Source organism: Pholcus phalangioides, unplaced genomic scaffold, assembly GCF_987345545.1.
Source record: "Pholcus phalangioides strain wild (caught in Gottingen) unplaced genomic scaffold, Ppha-v1.0 ptg000009l_1, whole genome shotgun sequence".
In the NCBI taxonomy this organism is placed as follows: domain Eukaryota; kingdom Metazoa; phylum Arthropoda; class Arachnida; order Araneae; family Pholcidae; genus Pholcus; species Pholcus phalangioides.
The window spans coordinates 57,733,352-57,757,676 of NW_028301602.1; the positions used below are offsets into that span (position 1 = coordinate 57,733,352).

The 24,325-nt window shown below is 38.4% G+C and overlaps 1 protein-coding gene across 1 annotated transcript; it reads left to right on the forward strand.

The window, feature by feature from the left end:
• Positions 1-65: 65 nt before the first annotated feature.
• On the forward strand, positions 66-24,091 carry LOC149083373 (calcium-activated chloride channel regulator 1-like). The gene is made up of 14 exons (XM_089236644.1): positions 66-364; positions 1,062-1,368; positions 1,475-1,634; positions 2,381-2,510; positions 2,671-2,807; positions 4,097-4,205; positions 5,070-5,303; positions 15,667-15,972; positions 16,960-17,172; positions 18,632-18,763; positions 19,156-19,300; positions 21,449-21,568; positions 21,664-21,894; positions 23,492-24,091. Exons 1-14 carry the CDS (start codon positions 203-205, stop codon positions 23,875-23,877), a joined length of 2,772 nt encoding a protein of 923 aa, XP_089092770.1. The 5' UTR covers positions 66-202; the 3' UTR covers positions 23,878-24,091.
• Positions 24,092-24,325: the final 234 nt, after the last annotated feature.

Here is a 24,325-nt window from a genome sequence, read left to right on the forward strand (position 1 = left end):
CTGTGTGTGCTATAAAAGATAACAAGAAATAAAAGGTGTTAAAGCTTATTTCCCCCCCCCCTTTCAGTCTAAAAACAATGAATTGTCATATACATAGTTTGTGTATTTCAATAACACGTATAAATTTCAGAGAAATATACCGAGCTTAAAAATGAAAGAACTGCAAGGACACGCAATGTAAATAAGAGGTTAAATAATAGACATGGTGGCTGTTTGTTGGACTTTCTTTGTTTTTTTGTCGCCGTTGTTTTTATTAACAGGAAGCACGCGAGTACAGCTTCGAAATAACTACTACACTGACTTGACGGTCCACCTACCACACGTTTCGGAGGATCAGCGAAATGATGTTCTCTCGAATCTGAAAGTAAGTGCTATACGCGTTTTTCTGTTCTCTAGAAAACGATTTCTTTTACCTCTATTCTGTTGAATTTCTGCTTGCCGGGGTGGCTCTTATGCCGTGCGACAGAACAGGGCACCATTCTGGAGGGGGAGGGGGTTGCCAAATCCAAGTTGATAGGGTGAAAAAAAAAGCTTTGTCATCATTAAAGGGACGTCAAAAATAGGTCCCGCGCACGAGTAGAGACTTTTCTCGAGCCACTCCCGTCTGCTTGAACGTTTCCCCCCCCCCTTCTTTAAATACAGCAGGACGGACCTCTCAAATCCAGACTCCTCGTTACCTAGGTGATTCCGGATCAGGAAATCATCCTGATTATGGGCCAACTTTTTGTTTATTTTCCCGTTTTAATATATAAAGCAGTAATGTGCGTCCTTCAGAACTTTAATTCACATTTTCCTTAAAAAAAAAACCAATATGCAGGGTGTATAGGTAACCGGGTATATGACATTTTACTGGCAAACCGGTCATCCTAGAGGCATGCTTCCAGTTAGAAAAAAAATCCAAATATAACCTGTAGTGCTCAGATATTTCATTCATGTTGCAAGGGGTTGTATAGTTATTAAAATAAGAAAATTAACTAAAAATGGATTTCAATCTGTTCTGAAGGTTTATGGAAACTCTAAAAGAATATTCATATATTTTTTATCAGTTTTCTTGTTTGTAGGAGCTTTTAGAAGCCTCTAGCAGCATCCTTTATAAAGCGACAAAAAGACGAGCGAAATTTCTGACTGTGAACGTCTTGGTACCTGAGTCTTGGGGTGAACCACGAACATGGCTACCACATGAAAATTCCACTGTCTATTATGCAAACGGTGGACAGGTATCTCGTACCGATGCGGACATAGTTATCACGAACCAAAACGGACCGAAGAACCACTATACTCTGAATGCAGATGGATGTGGGAAGAGAGGAGAGCGAATTAATGTGCCGCTGGATTTTCTTTTGAGCAACGAACCTTTTTATCTGAAAGGTGAGCATTTTGTACTGATCACGCAATTCCGGAAAAGAATATACAGTTTTTATTAAATGTAATTTATTCATGTCACTCTCTCTTATGTCGTTACGAAACTTTACAGGGCAAAGGTTCGTGCAGCTCTGGTCTCAGTACAGATACGGAGTATTTCCAGAGAATGGATTCCACAACGATCCACTTTATCCAAAGTACCATAATGTGCCGGGTACAGAAGATGTATTGGTGACGTCATGTACAAACCAACAAATAACATATAATTTCACGTAAGTTTTTAGCAAAAATGATCGTATTTTTTTGGTACTTAAGGTATCCGACTACGTTGAAAACGTCATTTTGGAAGAAAATATGGATTTTCATTGTGACATGATTTGTAAAAATTGATGCATTTCATCCTTACGAAATTTTAATGTGATATTTTGCTATATATTGTTGAGGTTATGAACCAAAATCTAAGGTCTATCACATATACTTTTTTGAATTACAGTGTTTTATAGACAAAATGTAGGATGAAATTTCAAAAAATTCACACATACTTAACCATATTTTGGTGTAACTTATGAATATATCATGCAATCCTTTAAATTTTGGTTCATAACCTGCAACATTACTAGCTAAATGCACTGTGACAATCACAAAGCATTTCATTAATAAAATTTATTACAATCGTGAACATCCGAATATCACATGAATTTCGCCTAAAATTTGACATAAAAATGACTTTTTCATAGAAAATATAATAGATAGACCAAACTTTGTCACTGTTTTCACCATTTCGAGACACTTTCTATCAAAATATGTATTTAAAGCTCACTCCAGAACCATTTTAAAGAAAAGTGACAAGAAAGGTAGTCGGATACCTTAAAAAAAAAGAAACACTTCAAAATTGGATTTACATAGAAATTTATGAACCTACACTAGTTGATTATGCCTTCGACGAAAAGCTGTTTTTTATTTAAACACATGAGTAAATTGCTTTGGTATGATTTGATCTTTTCTCTCTGTATGGTAGTGACCATCAGGGAAATCTGTGCGAACCCGTAAAAAATGCAACCACTGAATCCGAGGAATGCATCGTGACGCCTAACTTACCCACGGCATCAGAATGGATGAAATCTTCTCTGATGGATAGGAATATACAAGTAAAATACTATTTGATATGCGATTGTTTGAATGATTTATTGAAAAGTTTGAAATACGGATTTGATGAGATGTGCCAGACTATAATATTTTGCCATGTGTTCTCTGAATAACCATAAAAATATTGAATGAGTAGAACAAATTACTCTTTCATCGATACAGGTTGGTGAATTCTGTGACTTAGACATAAGCTTCGACAAAAGCCATAATTCGAGGAGCCTATCCAAACACAATGCTTTGTGTTTCGAGGATGGAACTTGGTTCGTTATTCTCCGTAACCCGGACTTTGTCAAAGGCAGGTGAGAGTGATATCTGTCCATAAACTCATTCAAAAAATGCCTCTTTCATGTTTATATTACAAGCATAGAAGTACATCACTACCAACGATATGTTTCCTTCTACTAAACTGGATACAGAGATCGCCTCTAAACTCGAGCCACTTTAATGGTTTCATCGCTCTATCTTGTTTGGAAGTGTCTTCTCAGAAGTTCAACAATTCATAATTTTCTGCAACAACAAAATGTTACTCAGTCTTAGAAATTACTCTTTTAGACCTATCCATCGATACGTTTCCGGTTGCTTCGTCATAGATATTCTGTATCGCATCTGCTTCTAACGCTTTGCTGCAGCAAACATGATGAGAAAGTCAAAAGCTTTCTCACAGTCTATGAAGTAAGTGCCTTTCTAAGAGTTCCTTAATCGTATGTGAACCACTCTTCTAAATCAAATTCTGAAACCTGCTTGTTTTGTTATCTAAGGCATCCAAAGTAGATTCAAGCCTAGATGTCAGCTGTGAGTACTTTAGCGAATACCTTAGAAATTACTGGGTAGGGGTTCTTATTGGCCTTCAGAAGATATCCTCTTAATTAAATTTTTATTAAAGATGTACTGCTACTGCAATCATCTGGTGTATCTGATTTCATGAAACATATTGTGCGTAAAAGCCACGTAGAATTCTACCCATTCTTTTTCGAGTCGCTTGAAATTTTTTCGACACGCGGACATGTCCATTTTTTCATGCATTTGATATGCCCTTGTGAATTTCTTTTAAAACTGAAATTATTTCACATTCAGTTTCATATCATACATATTTGTTCACATTTTTTTTGTTACGTTTGTACAAAGTTTTGTAAAATTTTTCAGGTAGTATACACGATAGTACAGTACCTGAGTATGCAAATAGTATACTCAGGTAGTATTTATGATATAGATATTTTATGTTATGTTGTGTACAGATTTTGAACAAATCATGAGATACTGCAGTTTGATTTTTTTTATTTGCTGGAAAAACAGCAAAAGCTAGTTTTGAGGAGAATCGTTTTAAATTATTGTTTGGGACATGCTTTTTTCATATGTGCCGAGAAATGAGAAAATGCTATGAATTCTTGGTTTTAGGCCGGGATTACACTATAAAAGTTTTGTAGAAAAACGTTTACTAACTTGAAAAATGCAACCAATAAGCGTATACAGTTTATATATGCGTACATATATTTTTTTTCAGAATGAGACTTGTCATATTTTTCTTGCTTTAGAAAAATATTAATTTACTCTTTGTAATCGCAATGCATTTTCTTTGTATAATGTTCAGAAACGCAGCCCTAAAGCACAGAATCGACAAACTGGAAATGATATACACACAGGAAAGTAATCTGAGGACAGTTATAGCAGTTGATGTCTCGTCGGGAATGAGTAATCAAGTAAAGCTTCAATTTTATTTTAGATTACGTTAATTCCTGTATAATAAGCCCCAGTTCAATTTACTTTTAGTTTAATTTTTTTAAATTAAAAGCACATGCGCTTTTTCATGATTTTAAAATTGATTATTCATACCGATCATATAGAGACTTCAAATGCAGAATGCACAGGGTGTCCCATAAATTTTAAAGAAATTAGAAAACTTGAATGCGGTTTACGGAAAAGATATTCTCACAAAGGAAGGGGGATTTTTTTTTTGGTGCAGAGAAAAAAGTTGGGTTGAAATTCTTGTCGATAGAAGGCACTGCACGGAAGCGAATCACTGGAAATATGCAAATCAGAGTCATAAAATGGTACGATTAACAGATCATTTTTCTCTTACTGCCGCTCACATAAGGTTTTCGTTGTGATGTTGATATTGGTGGATAAAGCACTATTGGTGAAATTGTTTCACCTCAGCCACGAAACACTGGCTGAAGCTTTACGAACGTTTCGGACAGAGAAAAGATTGAAGAGAGGTTCAGGTCCAAAATTCTGGGATTTTCTTTCAAGCAGTGCCTTTTATCGAACAAATTTGAACTATTTTTTGCCGATAGAGAATAATAATAATACCCCTTCGTGAGAATAACTTTTCCGCAAACCGCATTGAAGTATACCGATTCCTTCGATTTTTATAAAATTTTTAAACTATTTACGAATTTATGGGAACACTATGTATTTATATTTTATGTGTATAAGCAGACAGTTGTTTTCTCGACCATTTAACTCGGCACTGGATTTCTTTCGTACGAAGGTATACTAAGTGATACTCATTAAATAACGCTCATTGAAACAATATATGTATATGCAACATATTTTTTATCCAGAATAGGTATGATCTAGTAAAGAGTGCTCTAAAGAAGTTGATCATGTATGATGTGCCACTCGGTACCGAAATCGGACTGGTGTTCTTCGCTGATACCATTAAAGTCAGTAAGAATCTGACGCGTCTTTCAACCCATGAATCCAGGAAGTCATTCCTGGAAACCGGCATCATCCATGACGAACCGGAGCCGACAAGCGAGACATGCACGGAATTGGCTTTACTTCATGCCATTCAGGTGAGAAATCATCAGTATTACGGCGAAACCTCGCTATAATCATACTCGATACAACAATAAATCCCTCCACAACGATATTTCTTCGAATCTTGTTTGGTATTGCCTATGATCTTTTAAACTCCTCTTGATACAAAGATAAACCCCCTCTACAACACAAGTGCGGGTCCGGAGGGATCGCCCCTCCCAAGTGCCGAATGATATGGGGAAAATTTGTCTGTCCTTTAAAATACGGAATGATCCGATGCACTTGCACATTAAGTCGCTTCTCCGACCTATCACTCTGGATCCGCCTGCCTTCGCTCCATTAACAGCTGAAAATGGTCCGTCTTCGTTTCATTCGAGGCATACGGGGTGTCCCCCCCCCCCAAAGCGCCAATGGCGTAGTAGACTGAACTAATGTATATGGGCATATATGAATTACCACCATCATCATTATGCCCCCCGTTCCCCCAGGAACCATCATTGTGTGCCTCCCCACTCATTTAAAGTTTATTTCCACCTATGATTTTACTCTCCGGGAGTGTTAATGAAGTTGCCGTGAAGCTACTTTCTACGTAGTACACGCAAGTATTGTGAAAAAAACTGCTTTGCAGGGTGAAACAACTGAATTTTTTAATAAAGTTCATACCTTTCGGGCTGTTATGCTGTGCTCCAGGCTTCTTTGAATCAGACTTTCGTCCACTACTGCGGTGGAAATCTTCAGTGCAGTAGTGGACGAAACGTCTGCTTCAAAGGAGCCTGGAATACCATAACAGCCTGAAAGGTATGAAATTTATTATAAACTCCGGCCGTGAAAGCTTTCCTTAACTGAATTTTATTGATTAACTAATTGATCACTGATCATTTTGATCGCACCACGGTCATTTTCTGCACACGAGGGCTAATTAGACCGGGACCTACAATTTATTGCCGATTCTGAACTGCAGCCTTTTTTTTATACTCACCGAGAGGTTGGAGCGTTGCCCCCCCCCCCCACACCTTGATGTGTTTTCATTAATCAACTAATCAATTATAATATTTTGCCCGAATTAATCATTTTTTTGTATTTTATGGTGGTGTTAACACCATCAATTCAGAAGAGATGTCAACTACAGCATAGATTTGGCACCTGATGATAATGCTACCTCTCGATATAACGATAACCCTTCTACAACGTTATTTCTTCTGCCGCAATGAACTACGCAACCGTTGTATCGAGGTTTCACTGTATATATTTGTAAGTTATGTGTTTAGAAGGATAAGTATGGAATGCAAACTAAGCGACAAAATGGTTTGATGATCAGGCATAAAAACAAGATAATTTCTACAACGGCAATTAGCGATTCTACTGAAGCTATACGTAAAACACACAATTTATTTATTTAGATGAAACAATTTTCTACTAAGAGATAAAATATTTGAATTTGAAGAGATTTGTACAACATAATTTCACAAGTATGATCTTTGAACATTCAACGTCACTTGCAAAGTGTTTCGTTTTAGTTTTCTTTCAACGAGTAATTACAGTTCTCATATATTAATTCCGGATGTTCGAAATTAGAAACAAAAGTCCAAATGTTTGCAATTACATTTTGCTATTTCGTGATGTTCTTTCTCTTCCGCTGCGCGATGGCGTTGATGTTCTAAGTGAGGGTTTCTGAAACTGTAACTTCCTGTTGTATCCATCCTTCGGGAAGGTTTGAAATCGCATAAGTGGTAGGAAACTGGGTGCATCTGGTTCTTACACTGGGTGATTAATTACACGTTGTATTTTTGTACGCAGCTGTATTTTGAGGATTCATCAGTTTTTAGGCGAAGAGTAACGTGTTTTCTTTCGATTATGCGTACCACATGTGACGATACCCATGCCGTTCTTCTCTTCATCTCGATCCTACGAACAACCAAAAACTTCCAAGATTAGTCTTTTTTGTAACTTTTTGAAAACAAATATTACCATTATATACTTAATCACACATGCACCTCGTAAACATACTTTTGCGGAATTTCTAATGAATGAATCATTACGTGTCAGAACGTGTTGGATGAGTGTATGCATATCCCTAATGTACATATGTATATATGTTCTCGTGGTCGTGCCTGTTTCGTGTTCTGACTGGTGCTGTCACCTGTAGTCAATATTTTGAAATTTTGAAGTAGAGATGTAAACGCTCGAATTTTCATGGTATGTAAGTATCGCATTGAAGGTCTGCTTGCTCTTCGCGGAGAAACTTTTTCAAATGGGAGACCGGCTCGCATTCGCACTTCGAAGTTGGGAAAACGGAGAACACCAACTTCAGCCGAAAACCACTGCATCGTCAACGAGGTTCGGACCTGGATCCGCTCGATGAGTGCCCATGCACACACACACGACCGCACAGCGGTAAAAAGCACCACCGATATTCCCCCTCAAAAAAAAAAGGATACGACTGCCATGCACCGTGCAAGAAAAAAATAAACTTGTTCGGTATCAATTTTATTCCGATTCTAACATGCCCAAAGAAGAAAAAAGCATCAATACCGTTCATTTCTCTTTTTAAGACGAAGTTTATACTCTATTGAGGTGAGTTGAAAACGCCCTAAAATTGAAGAAGCTTTTTTTTCCTTTAACCCTTTCAAGTACTGACGGTACTTTAAAGTACCACCAATTTTTTTACTCCCGTAATATCCCTTACATACGTTGTTGAGTGCTAGTATTTTGAAGTATAAAGACTATATAACTGTCCTACTTAATTTTTATAACTACCAGATGACAGCATTAAGTGTGGGACTATTAGTTTTTTAAATATGTTAATTAATAAAATTTTTCTGTTGGATATTTCGCCCCTGCAAAAGTGTTTATTTCATTACACAACAGTGTAATGCCGTAAAACGCTGCTTTTGCAAAATTAATTGTGTATAGTGCAGACGAAACTTTTAAGTACCAGGAAAATTAATTCGTTGTGTACCAACTAATTTTTTGAAAAAAAAATTGTTTTTAGGCCTTAATTAGAACTAAAATGACCTACCAAATTTTTTTCATGGTAATTATTTCATTTTTTTCATAATTTGGTAAGTGTTGAAAATATTCGATAAATCGGTATTTATACTTCCACGAAATTAGACGGAAACTTCACGAAATATTTTAATTTTACTCCTCCGAGAGCGAGAGTATCCTCAGCGATTTCTGTAACACAAATTATTATAGAACATGAATAAATTTGTCTCTATTCATCGCGATAATAAGAACAATTAAATCTGATTCAAATGCCATTTTTGTATTGCGTGACGAAAATTGAGGATGTTTTTTAAAATCTTATTTTAATCATTGAAAAAAATGTTTTGGTCAATAATTGAATTTCAGCATTAATTGTGTTTAGTTCAGCCAATCACGTTTGAACTTGCAGGTGATGTAATCTCAATATATCATTTTTGTTTTATCGTTTTTGCCACCCCACGGTCATTTTCTGCACACGGGAGCTAATTAGATCAGGACCTAAAATTTATTGCCGATTCTGAACGGCAGCGTTCAACATTTTGGACTTCTTTATACTCACCGAGAGGTTGGTACACTAACTCCTCGTTACGGGACTCCCTGCGATAGCAAACGTTTTCTGTGGTCATGTTGTCACCGTTTTTGTAGTATCTTCGCGTCAGCAATGGACATGTCAGGAACATCAGGATTTTGCTTATACGGCGTTTCTGACATGAACGAATCGGGTTTCGAACTTGCGATACCTCTTGTACTTTAGGCGAATATCTTATCGACCTGGGCTAGCGCACCCAATCTAAATATCATGGATATATGAACTTGATAGAATTATAGCCTACGTTCTTGGGAAACATCATATTTCTACAAGTACGCAATTCTTAAAAAGTGATACATTCTCTTGATGAAATATTAACCTTTTCAGACCCTGTAAGCACAAACGGGGAAGGTGCTTTTTCTTGCTGTTGATAATATTTTTTAACCTCAGAGAGTTCAGTTTTGACTTCAATAATGACACACACACACACATGTAATCTTTGAAGTCAGGGCTGAACTCCCTGAGGTTGAAAAAATATCTAACGCGAGAAAAAGTGACCCCCACCCCTGCGTACAGGGTCTGAAAGTTTTAGCCCATCAATAAAGAAAACTAATATAATCTGTATCGGAACGGAAATACAGCAATCGAAATTAACTTATTATCTTAGGGAATACCAGAATTCCCGATGTATTTTTGCATCCGTTATTGCAAATGAGTCTGGTGATAATTAATGTTGCAATCCTGAAAGTACAGTTGGGTTTTTGCGGAGGCGGCTCCAGAAAAAATCTCCACTCTTGCGGGACCTATTTTTCTCGCCTCCTGACCACGTGTTTTTGGTTGACAAAGCTGTTTTTGCCTATTCAACTCAGATTTGCCAACATCCGGATTTTGTTTATCCGGCTTAACTGTTACCCAGTTTGGGCAAAATCCAGATAAACGAGGGAGATATTGAAACCAGTTCGAAACTAATTATTATATATGTATATGTATTATTATATATTGAATCTGTTCGATACTTGAGAAATATGGCATTACCCGCGCGAATGATTCTGAAATGATAGGCAAATTGTTGTGATTCATTTAGCCAATAGGTACGAATTACTGTACAGACATTCTACAGTTCTACAGGGGGATTCCATAATTCTGGTCGCATTCTACTGGCTAACCGTTGATGAAGAAGCGCGGTATAAAGGAAAACTTACCACTGGTTGAAGTATTGCTTGAATTGTTGGATTTCACGAACCTCCTGGGTATAAGTTGATCGGGAGCTTAATTTCCATCGATACCATTTGCTTGGACTTCGGTTTTTAATCATCTATTTCCGTGTAAGCCTGCAGAACTTTTCGATGTGGTTCCTTAAAATTCTAACACAGAGGTGATGATGGACTTCAGGGAAAATTGAGATTGAAAGAAAAGTCAAGCAGCCATCAAGTGAATGAAGTTTACGAATGAAGAAATGAGAGTGATAGTTGTTTTATTTTTTTAATCCGCTTAGGATTTCAGGAAGTGGTGAAATAGCATAAGCAATTAACCTTTTCTTTTTATGTTACTAAGAGGAATAACCAAGAAAAGGTTCCGAATGCGAGGGAAAAAAGAAATTCCAACCATTCCGAGTCGACGCAGAAAAGGGGTCGCCCCGGAATGAGTTAACACTACAACTTTTTTTGCAATGGGGATTGAAGTGCCGGAAAAAATTAATTTTCAAATTTAGATGGGATCTGATTATGGTTTTAAAGACAACGATTCCAAAATTTGACTTTGATTCAATTTTGAACCAAATTATTGATTAAAAGGTGGTGGCTATTTAAGAACTGCTGTGATTGTTACTTTCTAAATCGCACCATCCCGAGTCGTAAATAGAAATTTCATCTTTTATAACGAGGTATCCCCGAAATGGCGGATTTGTTCATGATTGCGGAGGGTTGTTGGAAATGCAAGAAACATTATATGTGTGACTGGAATCTCATTAGATATATCTCTCTTGTAAACAACCGATGATCGTATTTCCGAAAGCGCCAACCATCCCGAGTCGACCAAAATGGACATCGTCGATGTCATTGTAGATGCGGTGCTCTTCTTGAAATGGTTGGGAACTTTCTGAGACACGAAAATCGGACAGATCTACACAAGAATTGTCATCATTAAGCAGGTGAAGAGAAAGAGACTGTTTCAAAGGAAAGTCATAAGGTGTAAGTGATGGCAGCATTTTCGGAAAGTCCATCTTGAAAATCCTATAAGTAATCAAAATATCGGAATCACATCAAAATGAAAAAGAAAATCCTCAAAATAGTTAGAAACGTTTGAAACCATTATTGTTTTTCACAAGTTTACAGACACAAATGATATTTACTATTAAATAATAAAAATCATTAAAAAAAATCCCGGTCAGCGAGACATCTTAAAGCCGAGAAACACTTGGCGGCAATATCCTACAAACAAATGGTGCAATCATCTAATATGCAGGGGTTCCCAAACTTTTTCCACCCGCAGCGCCTCCTACCCTAATCAACGCTTATCCACGGCCTCCCAGAGCTGTTTAACAATGAATCTCTTCGAAAAGCTTTTGTGGGGCCACCGCTCAGAGTTGCCCCTGACAAAGGCTGGAGGCGCACCAGGATGCCGCGACTCACAGTTTGAGAAAGAACTCTTGATCTAATGAAAATAATAATAATGAGACGCGCAATAGAAAATTCTGTATTTCCTTTTGAAGAAATGACTATTAAACATACAATTATATTACAGCTCAAGTCCGATTTTCGGAAATGGCCTTTGATATTTTTGAGTTTTGGCCGCCTAATTTGCAAAGTGACTGGAGATCTCTGACCCAAAGTACTACGTGTTGATGTGTAAAATGGTCCAGTAGGCACCAAATCCATTTTTTTCATCGCCAACGTGTGATACATGACTATATACAGGGTGTCCTGTAAGTGCTAGCGCGGTCTTTATCTCATTAACCGTCGCACAGTGTGTCATTTTGGCAATCTGAGGCATAGTTTTCCAAACTTTCTGTTCCTTCAGAGAAATTTTTTCTCATCTCATTTTAAAGCATGCACAGTTCTCGGTTCGAGCATGTCTAAACATGCCCGTTCTCAAACACACACACCTCACAGGACTTCGTCACCCATTTGATTCAAACCGTCCATTTCATATCTATTCTATTTGCCCGATTGCCAAACTCATCGAGGCAAGTGGAGCCCTTCGCCAACTGAAAATAAAATTATTCTTGGAAGAAGAAGAACACTGCAGCAAATAAGTTTAACCAGTGGCGGATGGAAGTCGGCCGAGGCCCGGGCGCAAAAGAAAATATTGGGCCTCTTAAATTAGAAAAAAAAGTGTGGAGTTTTGGTTTTTCGAGGTCCTGGGAGCGTGCCAGGTGCGCTCGCCGTTAAATCCGACTCTTGATTTTAACCCCTTCACGTACAGGATTTCGGCGACGAATTTAGATTATCTCCACTTGACGTATGAAATTGGTGACCTTGTTCACACGTTTTAGAAAAAGAGAGGAGAAAAAAATTATGGAAAAAAAATAAGTATAGAAGGAGAAACAGAGTATAGTAGATAAGACAGAGAGAGATTACAGTAGATTTCTCGTTCACCCTCACTCTACTTGTTTTCTTTCGCTCAAACATATATATAGTAGAAAGATATATGTGGGGGGGGGAATAATTAACAGGAGTATAGAAAGAACGCAAGGGGAAAAAACCAACTTCAGTTTCTAGGGTTACAATAACGCTTCGCGACGATGGTGGAAGGGGAAAGAAAATACAGAGCACTAGATTGAATTTCTTCCACTGGCATTTGGACGAAATATTTCGTCCGTGATCGTAGAGGGGTTAAAATATTAGCCTAAAAACATGATTAAAAAACAGCTGTTGCCATATTTCAGGAAGTTTCGATGACTTCTTCAACGAGGCTGAATTTGCACTAATGAAAAAAGCGGTTGCACTTACGTCAGTGTGTCTTATACAAATTACCATTCCAAGCAAATGCCTATTGTGTAAAAAATACTTTGTTCGTGAAAATAATTTCTTTTGCTTCTTGGTAGATAGTCACGAATCGATAACTTTTGAAATTTAGTAACGATCGAACGAGATTCATTCACATAAATGCGAGGCAATATATTCGGAACTTACCGCGGCTTATTTCCTCAAATATCCAATATCTCACATGCGCTCGAAGAAATAAATAAACTGACTGCAAGCGAAAAACGTTGGAAGTTGTGAGTAAAAATGCGATGCGACTTCACTCGTCGGGGAAAATCACAGAAATGAGAGCTGGCGCTGGATTTCGTTACTTAAATACTACCCGCCAGTTTCATGTAGAGGTCCACCTGTATGGAAGGTTCGAGATCAAGGAAAGGATATTTGGAACTTTGCCATGTTCTACGAGAATCAACTATATGCCTCACAAATAGGACGTATATAGCTGGTCTCTTGGTTCTTGTTAGATTATCTAGGGTTCTCTGCTACAAAGACTCAGCCGTCCAACGCATGGACCCCACCCAGGCACGGTCCGGAGGGGAGGCGTTTTACGATAATGAGGCCTGGTTCAGATTTTCGAGATTAAGCACGTAAATTTGTAAGCAGATATTTTCGAACATGTAAGCGGCCCTCATATAAATCTCTTTGCCCGTTGGCCCATCATCACATCAGTCATCTCACTTCATAGCTATTCCTCGAAATGAGATTAAAGTTCCCACGGACAAAACCACATTGACACAATTGCTTTACGCAAACATTATAGAGGAATCATTCCATGTGATTACGAAATAAAAAAAAATGTAAAAATCTCGAAACATGGGGATGAAGGGTAGGGAAAGCATTATTTCTTAAAACCAAGTGGGTAATCTTGGTTTCTGACAGTATGGTAATGCTATGTAGTTCCTTGATGAATATGAAAAAAAAAAAAAAAACGAAGAAGAGAACAATTGAAATTACCAGCGATTATATAAAATGAGAAGTTCTTCCAATTTGTGAGAGGGTAGAATAAAACTACTCCTTTCTGGGGGATAGCAATTACGTTTTAAATGTATGATTACGACTGTGTGAGAATTTAGAACAGTGAAACAGAAAATCTTCAGGAGCTAAATAACTGGTTTGAACAAAAATGTTTATACGTGCGAAACTGCAACTAGATGGACCCTCCCCCATCCTCTCGTAACGAAAGTCATCATTTAGACGCTCGTCTAAATACGACTTTCTTTACATTGACGCCATGCGTTTTGTATGAGTAGGCTATATTCCCCCCCTGAGAAAAATTACGGTCGATTTAGATACTGTCAATTATGGGAAATATCGGATGCGGCCATCCGATTGGCATCGCAACATTGTCCCCAAAAAAATTGCCAAAAGTAAGCAACTTAGACTATTATTGCTAAACCCCACAATTGAGGGAAATGAAGTGCTACTGAAAATCGCAATGGATAAAAATGTATTTCACGAAACAAACTTATTTTGACAAACATGTGAGATGAAAGTCATGTCGCTATAAGCTAACGCTAACCTAATACTATTAACATGCCTTACATAAATACACTATTACTGCTAGTAGATGTTCCTCGTAAGCATTGCTCTGGGGAATTTCTAACGAATAAGCACATGCTGGAATGTGTGTGCTGAGTGCACGTATAGCTCTAACGTTTTTATGTTGTCAGAGTCATGAGTGTTTCATATTATGCTGGTGCTGTCACCTGTCTCCCATATTTTGAACTGAAAATGGCAGATTCCCAATTTTTCACATTATGTAAGTATCGCGTTGAGGTCTTCATGGTCTCTGGGGAGAGACTTTTTCAAATAAAAAAATGCACTCTCAACATACATAATAAGTAACATACTCAGAGTTTAACATTTTTGTTTCGTAAAGCACGCACTGAAAAAAATACATGTCATAATACAAAAAGATACATATTCCAATACCACCTATCAACATATTCGGGGCGATTTAGAAAAGATGGGAAAAACTTTAAGAGGTGATAGTACACGCCAATACAAACAATTGTCATCAAAGAATGCATGGTCTAATATGAGAAACGGCCGCTCCGCAAGCATTAAAAAGGCATCCCTTTGAAATTTATCGGGAGAAAAAGAACACCATTCATGCAAAAGTAACCTGGGGAAGAAGAAGAAACCATATGCAAATCGGCGTCACAGTGAATAAAAGGCGCAGACGCCAGTCCTGTGAAGTTATTCCAGCGTGCAACCGTTCTAACAGTTGTAACGTACAGGATAATGGCGCACTTCAGTAATACTGAATAAACAGGCATGCATTTCATTTACTGAGCTGCAAAGGGAAGTACCACAAAGGCAGCACCAATGTACGGTGAATGTTATCCCCACAGGCGGTTGCCGTATCCAAAAACATTTGTGCACCGGCAACTGTGCGAAACGGGATCCTTTCTTGCTTCCCGGTCCGATGCTTATCGTACAAGGTCTGCCAAAACAGCGGGTGTAGAAGACGAGATAGTGGCAGATCAGCCAACTACAAGCACACGAGCTGTAGGCCGTAGCTTTGGTGTGCCACAATACACTATGTTGCGCCCTGCAGTAGTTCGTTTGGATTTCATTTTAGACCATGCATTCGTTGATGAAATTTTTTTTTGTGTGTACTACCACCTCTCAAAGTTTTTCCCCATCTTTTCTGAATTACCCCGTACAATCAACACCATAGAGTAGTAGAAAAGAGCTTGAGATATGTTGAGAAGGATACTCATTATTAGCATAGGAAGTCACAATAATGATCACATTTTCAATACTATGAAATAAAATCTTGTAGTGCATACGAAGTAGAGAGAAATGTTGTCTATTTAGTTAATAGTGAAGTTTTATCTACGCCAAAATATGAGTTAACGGTCTCAAATCTCTGTTGAATCGCCATTTTCGCAGATGCTACGAAATCACGACAAAAGTGGCGCAATTATCCTCGTCACGTCGAATACTGTCGGTCTGGACAGCACCCAAGAAATGTTGATTCGAGAACAGTTGGATTCGTCTAAGATTCGCCTTTCGATCATTCATTTCACACCAGCAACACATGTACATAGGTTCAGGCCACTCGAAATTTTCGCGGAATCGACCGGAGGCATCGCAACTAATGCGGGAATTACTGAGTCTGACGCTGTTTCTTCTTTATCCAGGCTATATTCGACATTTACGAGACTGATTTCGACTTTTTCTGCTCATAGTACGGTGGTGAGTATGATTCCTTTCTCTTTATATATTTTGAATGGCAAAGCATGGAGTCATGCCTTAGTATTACATAAAATTGAGCCATCTTACTACAAAATTATTATTAACGTCTGGCTATACACTGAGCTCCTTAAAATGTTTGCACACAGTTCTGAGATTACGTAAATATAAAAATGTAATGGATATGTTACGGCAAAAATGTCCGAAGTCGCTTACTATTTCGCGAGCTCACCAAACTTCGGACCATAACGCTCTTATAAGATAAGAGACTATGGCCACCATCACGCAGCCAGGACCTTGAGCCAGGTTTTTTTTGTGGGCTCCTCTTATCGCTTTTGTCAAAAGAATCAAGAAAATTCGCGAAGTTTTTATCCAATTTTTATCGAATTGATTGAGTCAAGGCCTAAAACGGTAAAAATATTCAGTCATTACACTTCACTCATAGTTCGAAATATAGATGCTAGATGGCAGCACGATAATAAGCATCATACAGAAACAAACTTCATGTTAGGTTCACAATACATCAGCCCCTACACGGTCACCTAGTTAACAGCTATGAAACCATAACTGTGAATTAAATCTTTCGAGGAAGTCGATGGTTCTACACTTAGAGAAGGTTGTTTCTTTTTTTTGCATAAAATGAGAAACTACTACTAAACCACAAATACACCTCATCCATCTTCCCTATGGAATTTCTATCTAATGGGTACACGATAGAATGTGCATGTGTGGTAAACAAAACGTGAAGTTTGTTTCTTATTAATGCTTGTTATGTATTAAAGTAGTGCTGCCACCTGTCATCCGAGTTCGGAAGCAGACAACTCGACAGGTGAAGTTTTGCTTGTGTCATGCGTGAATTTTCAAATGTTGCAGGCCTGACTGCTCTCTGAAAAATGAAAAACTAGAAATAGCTACAAACAACCAACAACAATAATAATAATAAACAATAAAAAAGAGTCTGCATTTATTTTTGCGTTCAAACTTTTCCAGCTCGACTTTCGGAAATTTACTGATGGCAGCGGGAATTTTTTCTCCTTTCTCGTCGACGAGTTCGTATCCAGTGCCAAATTGTTATTAACGGGACCAAACTTTGAACAGCCTGCATTTGACATATCCTCTACGAAGGTCATCTCGCCGTCTGGGAAATCCATTCCTCTAGAACAGGAACTAATGATTCCCGCCTTGCTGTTTCAAATCGATCAGGTAATTTATAGAACTTGATAATCAATCCTTATTTTCCCATACCCAATCATGGAATACCAGCGACCAGGTGACCCCATAAATGAATGATTCTCAATCGCGAGAGGGGGGGGGGGGTTCAGACCCCTAGCGGGGTGCAAAGACAGGAAAAACAAAACATTTCAAATGTTAAAAAGAGATAAATTGAATCCCAAAAAACAAAAATAAATGTACTCTGATGGCATAAAATGAAATGTTACTCCCACAGATCGTTCGTTATACAGGGTGCATAGAAAAGTCCTCCTGCCGCAACCGTTGATTCTAGAGACATAATTAGACAAATTACCCAGACCTGCGTCATTCACATTGGAAGGGGTTGTATAGTTATTAAAGTAAAAAAAATTAACTTTTTATGTGGACCACCGTGTCCTAAAAATCCCAATCAGTTGTTGCGAACAAAAAAGTCCCACGTTTGCAAATGCCGCTGAAATATTTAAATTCAAAAATCGTAGAAAAGGTGATATTGCATCTTGTGTAATTTTTTTGTGAAACGTGAAACTTTCTTTGGTGGCCTCGGGAGAGATAAGGAGGCATCAACTTTCTAATTGGGGAATTGTAGGACAGGGTAGCCAAATAAAAAGTTAATGTTTTTATTTCAATAACTATATAAAACTCCTTGCAATACGAATGACGTACCTGAAGTGTACACGTTGTTTGGATACTTTTTCCTAGTTGAAAGTATGCTTCTAAGATCAGCGGTTCGCCAGTAATTTGCGCCAATGGGATATTTCTCTATGCACCCTATATACATGCTAGTAAATAATTCCAGAGAGATATGTGTATTTATCAGTTATTTTACCCTTTGCGGTCGATGCCGCCACTGTGGCGGCATTCACAAGTCGTCCTAGAAGTCGGTGCCACCAGCCTGGCGGCATGATGTCATTCGTGATCGCCATTCTCACCAGTTATAGATTTAAAAATAAAATAAATTAAAATAATGATTTGCTCCATATTAATGACGTCATTCTCTAAATTCTCGTTCCCGTTTGATTAACACGGTCGATTTCGCATATTTTCTAATAGGTTATTGGTTTTCTTGTTACGTATATTAACTAGATGACTAAGCATTTAGAAAATAGAATAATAAGTGTTAAACCATGTAAGACACCTAAATATAACTGGGCGGACTCATCGTTCTCAAGCTTAGAGCGGCAAAACTAGTTTTTGTTCCAAATTACGTTCGGTTGCAGAACGTCTAATACAGCAGAATAGGGAACAACGATTGGCCATACCGATATTACTGCTACAACAATTTACACAAAGATGGCGAATAAACCACCCTTGGTTGTCAAGGAGCCCTGAAACCATATACATGAAGGCGATTCTGACACTTTCGGTTGAGTCCAACTTTCATTGCGGGGAAGTCACAGCGATTGATACGACTGAATATTTTAATATTGTGTAACGTCTATTTTGTTGATAGCCCGGCCAGTATACCTTCGAAACGGAAATGAAAATTCCCAAAAATCCTGCCGAAGCTTTTGCCATGGTCATCGGCGAGCACAAAAGCATAGAATCTGCTCTGACTCTGAGGGCGTGGGTGAGCTTCCAAAAAGTAAGTACTGTGTCAGGATACAATGCACGTTTTTTAAAAATTATGCCGAGTATAATCACAAATGCATTCTGACTGGAAGAGTGACTTTGTTTGTACTAATGCTCTATATCAGGGGTGGCTAACAGCTTGCCCGCGAGGCGATTTTGTGCGGCCCATGACTAGGCAAAATTAGTGTGTATTAAATTATTAAATTGTTGACTGACCTTGAATAGCGAGAAGTTGGCCACCCCTGCTCTATATCGTTGTGTGAGAAATTGGATTCAATTTAAGTGGTTTAATTTAATTAAGTGGAAGAAATCCTTCAGGTTCGGCATTTGTTAGCTTTTATTTTCCTACTTAACCACGTGTTTAGAACTGTCTTGACTTTAAAATGCCTGTGGTACTATATTCAGGAGGATGGCAACGCACCTTTGAAAATATTCGCAGAAGTGAGAAGTGGCCTGAATCCCGTGAAAGGTGCAATAGTCTTTGTCGATGTTCACAATCCCGATGGCGAATGGATGCTTGGGTTTTCTCTCGAGGACAATGGATTGGGTGGTGAGGCAAATCATTATTTTCAACGAAATTAATTTTTACGTGTTTTCGGTAGTAATAATAATTTTATGTGTGTTGTTTTCGTGAGAATCGTTCCATGATTATACTACTGGGTCAAATGGTTCAGCAAAATACAATTTCCGATGATCGCCGCGATATTCATTGGTTGGTGGAATGGTACGAAAACGAGACGGTTGACGTTCAGTTATAATGGATTGCAATTCTGGATAACATCACCCGAGGATTTAATAATTCAGACATTATTTTACTAACCCATACATCACAATTCCGACCTATCGCCACATAGAGGATGCTCAATTTACTTTCGTTTTCCATCCAAAGAGGTGATTGTATCAGAATTCACTATTGTGGAGCCTAATATACTCACATCTCGGCTAACAAAGGTAATTCGTTTCGGAATCACATTCGCTAACCCCGAAACGCGATATTCCGTAAGAAATCCTCTGTGAAAAATCGTTTAATCTATTCCAGGTTTTATAAAACACTGAGAAGCACTGTAAAAAGACAATAGCTGGCTGAAATGAACAGCTTCACTTTTGAATGAAGGAAAAATTCGAAGAAAATGAAACACTGGAAATCTTCTATTTTAGCATCTTGTACAAAACCCAGGGTGATAAAACAGAAAGATCTTTAATGTCTCTTCATGGTCGGTATTCACCGTTAATGTCAATGTACACAATTCAGCGGAGATCGTGGATGCACTGTTCTGTGATGTTAGCTCAGTCCCGTGTCTCGCACAGAAAGAACATGTGCAAGGAAAACGTTCAAAGCTAGGCTCTTATTTTTTTAACGCATTTTCACTTTTCTTAACCACTTCACGTACAAGTCTTTGGCAATAAAATTGGGTTATCTCTATTAGACTAATCGGTGATAAATCTGGTTAGTTAGGAAGAAGGGGAAAAGAAAAAAAGGGTAGATAAGAGTTTTTTTAGTCCTCTTTTCATCCTCGACCTATGTGTTCTTTTTCGCCCTTGCATGTATAGAAAGATTCATTATGCGGGAGGGAAAACAATCATTAACAGGTGTATAGAAAGAAAAGAGGGAAAGGGAAAACAAGAGTTACTATAAAGCTTTTCAATGGGGAAGAGAGAGGAAAGGAAACACAAAAAACTTGTTCGAATTTATTCTGCTGGTGTTTGGGCGTAATATTACGCCAGTGATCGTAAACAGGTTAGTCATTTATTTTACACAAAATGGTTCCGGAAGAGAAATAGAGCCGGAAAGTGATTCGAGGAGGATATAAGTTAATCGGGTTCGAAAGGCAGTAATTATGATGATGATTGTCCGGAAATTCAGCTCACAAAGCTACTGTGTTGTATAGAGAAGCAAGCACCCGTGTCATCTAAAAATATTCGTTAGCCGAGGTAGAAATCTCGCGCAAAAATATTTTTTGCCAAAAATTTCGTAAGCCGAGGAATCAGTGTATGTGGATTCGATATAAGAGTAATAAATGCTATTAGTACAGGCGCTTGCCATCTGCCTTCTAAATCAGAGAATCGTTTTAAGAGGAATTTTTTTCGGAATGAAATGTTCGAAGGTCTTTTGTTTGCTGTGAAGAGCTTTTTTCGAAAGAGAAAACTGACCAACCTGAGAGAACCTGAAACTCGAAGTTGGAAACCACAGAAAACCATCTTTAGCCAAGGGGTCATTCAAGTATGACGTCAGCATCGAGGGGGGGGGGTTTCGGATTTGCTGACTTTTGATGACAAGGGGGAGGGGGTTTCAAGGTTGCTTACATGAACCATCCCTTTTTGAAGATATGAAATAGTCTTAGCTGCTGACGAAATTTTGCTGACGGGGAGGGGGGAGGGTCAGTGTTTTGCTGACAAAGGAGGGAGGGGGTCAAAAATGGCTGAAAATCTGCTTACGTAATACTTGAATGGCCCCCAACCACCAAACATACTTTCGCTACCCCACAAGTGACTGTAACTGTGCAATGACTGTATATTTTCTCGCACTTTATTTATAGAGAAATACAGTATAAAAACGCACAACTGGCATCATTCTCAAGTAAAAGCTTTTCGCATTGCTACTCAAAGTTCCGTATTATTGTATGTGCGATATATGTATTGTAGCTACATTAAATAAAAGTATTTTGTTTGAATGATTTTAATTAACTCATTTATCTAGATCCCGACATAACGAGACACGATGGAATTTATAGCAGCTATTACAACAACTTCACCGCTCCTGGATATTATGGCGTTGTTGTGACCGCGAACGGCGTTGAATGGACTGCAATAGTAAACGGTAAATCTTGAGAAGGATTTTCTCTTCCACCCCTCCTTCCAATTTAAAGTTCAAATTATTCGTGAAATAAATTTTCCTCATCAATCGATTCGCAGTTTCTCCGGATGACGATTGTTGTGGCAGTTTCGTACCCTCCAACGGTACGACACCAACGGGAAAATTCACGAGGAAGACCTATTTGACAATTCCGATCTTCAATTCTTCTACTATAAACGATGCTCCCCCAAACCGCATCACGGACTTGAAGGTGGATGGTTTCGACCTCGACAAAATGGTGTACAATATGACGTGGACATCTGCTGGATTCTGTTACACCTTTGGAACCGGTGGGTGTGTTTTTTGAACATGTGTAATTTGCATTTTCTATTTTCAGATAAGGATAAACATTTGTTTCAATTTATTGTACAAAAAAATTCTCATGACATTTTTGCAATTTTTTTGTCAAACTACATTCATTCAATACATACGCCTCTGCAAAAATTTACATTTTTAAAAAAAAATCTTGTTCTTTGGCCAGTTAGATAATTTACTACCGTCGGAGATTCGATTTTTTACTTGCTTCAAAAATAAATGTTTGTACCCATACCGGTGCAGACCTTAATTTTACACGGATGGTCTCTTACATTACAGTAAGAGTAACTACTGTAAGAGACTACTGTAATTCTTACTTAGGGGCCGTTCAAGTATTACGTAAGCAAATTTTTAGCCATTTTTGACCCCCTCCCCCCTCTTGTCAGCAAAACGCTGACCCCCTTCCCCCCTTGTCAGCAAAATTTCGTCATCAGCTCTGCCCCTCTGAATCCTAACTCATATTTTCATAAAGGGTGTTTGCTGACGTAAGCATTATCCAAACCCCCCTCTACCCCCTTGTCATCAAATCGGAACCCCCCCCCCCATCGATGATGACGTAATACTTGAACGGCTTAATAATACTTATTACAGTAGTCTCAAAAGTTTCCGGAAAATCCGAGGTACGCTAGACTTTTTCGAAATTCCTTCTGAAAGTGCTTTGCGTAACTTTTAGTTTGATTCTTCCAACGAAGGCGAATAATTTCAGTGTTAGAGAGTCTTGGTTCCTAGGATGAGGTCTTCGTTGGAATCTCCCCCCTACTCCCCCACCAGTGCCAGAATTTTCCACAGCCCTTTCTACAGTAAAATTATAGTGTAGAGAAATAGCATTCATACCGGGCCCCAGGTATATGAGAGCCATCGAGGGTCTCCCTAGTAAAGAGACCATCGGTCTTGACAGATCTAATCTTAATGAATTAAGCCACTGATTCTCAAAGTTTGCAACGTCATCCTCCGGGTTCGAGCCCCACCGTCACCACGGTGGTGGTCGGCTGAAGTTGGTTTTCTGTGGTTCCCAACTTCGAGGTGCAAATGCGAGCCGATCTCCCCGTTAAAAAGTCTCGCCACAGAGAGCAACAGGCCTACAAACAGTACAAATATTCAATCACTACACATCACTCACTTCACTTCTGAGATATAGATGGCAGCACTGAAAAATCATACACAACACTAGATACGCACTCAGACTGTTAGGTACACACACTTACAAGTGCTAACCGAGGTCACTCTGGACCTTCGGTTAATCGAGGCTCGTCTGTAATACGAAAGTATTATAGTAGTTGCATAACAGGAAATTCCACTCCCGGAGTTATGTTAGAGTTGCGGTTATACTCTGCGAACCAAGAAAAAATATCGAGAGGATTTTTACATTGGACTATTGATTAGGCGATTCCAAACAGTATTTCAAAAATATCGTTGTTTCGAGTATTGTTGTAGCGAAGTTTCATTGTATATCAGTAAAGAAATATCGGTGTTTTGAGTTTGTAATTGTTTATTGTGTCAAGAATATCTATTGTGACGTTGATTTTACCTTGTACTGTATATAGTAATGGTATTTTATGTATACAATTACAGCACCGGTTTATCAACTGAAACTATTTTCGGCGAGGAACGACGCTAGGAGGAATTTCGAGCACACTGGTGTTTGGATGAGACGGTTCCGTGAAATAACGTCTTTAACATTTACATCCCAATACGGCCAGAGACAGAGTTATTCGGTCCTACTACCAAATACGACGGACTCGGGTCGTTATTATTTCGCTGTGCGAGCCGTAAGTAAATCTCGTCGAGCTGGACAGGTCTCGAACTTGGTGGAAATCTCCGTCTTCAATAAAGAAAAGAAATGTGATCTCGATTGCCGTGGTGGCAAAGGTGGCGGCGGAACAGGATCACGGCTACATCCGAGCTCGTTACTCATATTATTTGTATTTCCGCTGGCATTTCGTCAGTGGATCAACTGACATTCGGGGTTAAAGTCGCTTGACCCATTACTGTGATATTATTACACCATGGAAATATTTTTATTCTTGCATTAAATTGATATCCGATAATATCAGAGTTTCAGAATGTAGAAAAGAATGAGATTTTTTTTTCTCATTTCGATAGTATGTAGAACGAAAATAGTGCAAGTTATGCATCAAGTAGAATAAATAAAATTAGTATTTATTTCATATCAAATTCAACAAGTTTCAGTGCAGTAACTGAAACTGGCTTTGAAATACCGTTTATACCATTTTTTGGTTCTATCCAATGTTTCCCTTTATTCCTTCACTTTACCTTCCAACTGGAAGATAAAATCAATCCAATTCACAGATCTGGTGGTCTTACTGATCCCCTCATCCTGTTGTAAGATCTTCGAGTGAACCCTTGTATCCGCGCCTACCTTGACTCCATAAACTTTTTCTTCCT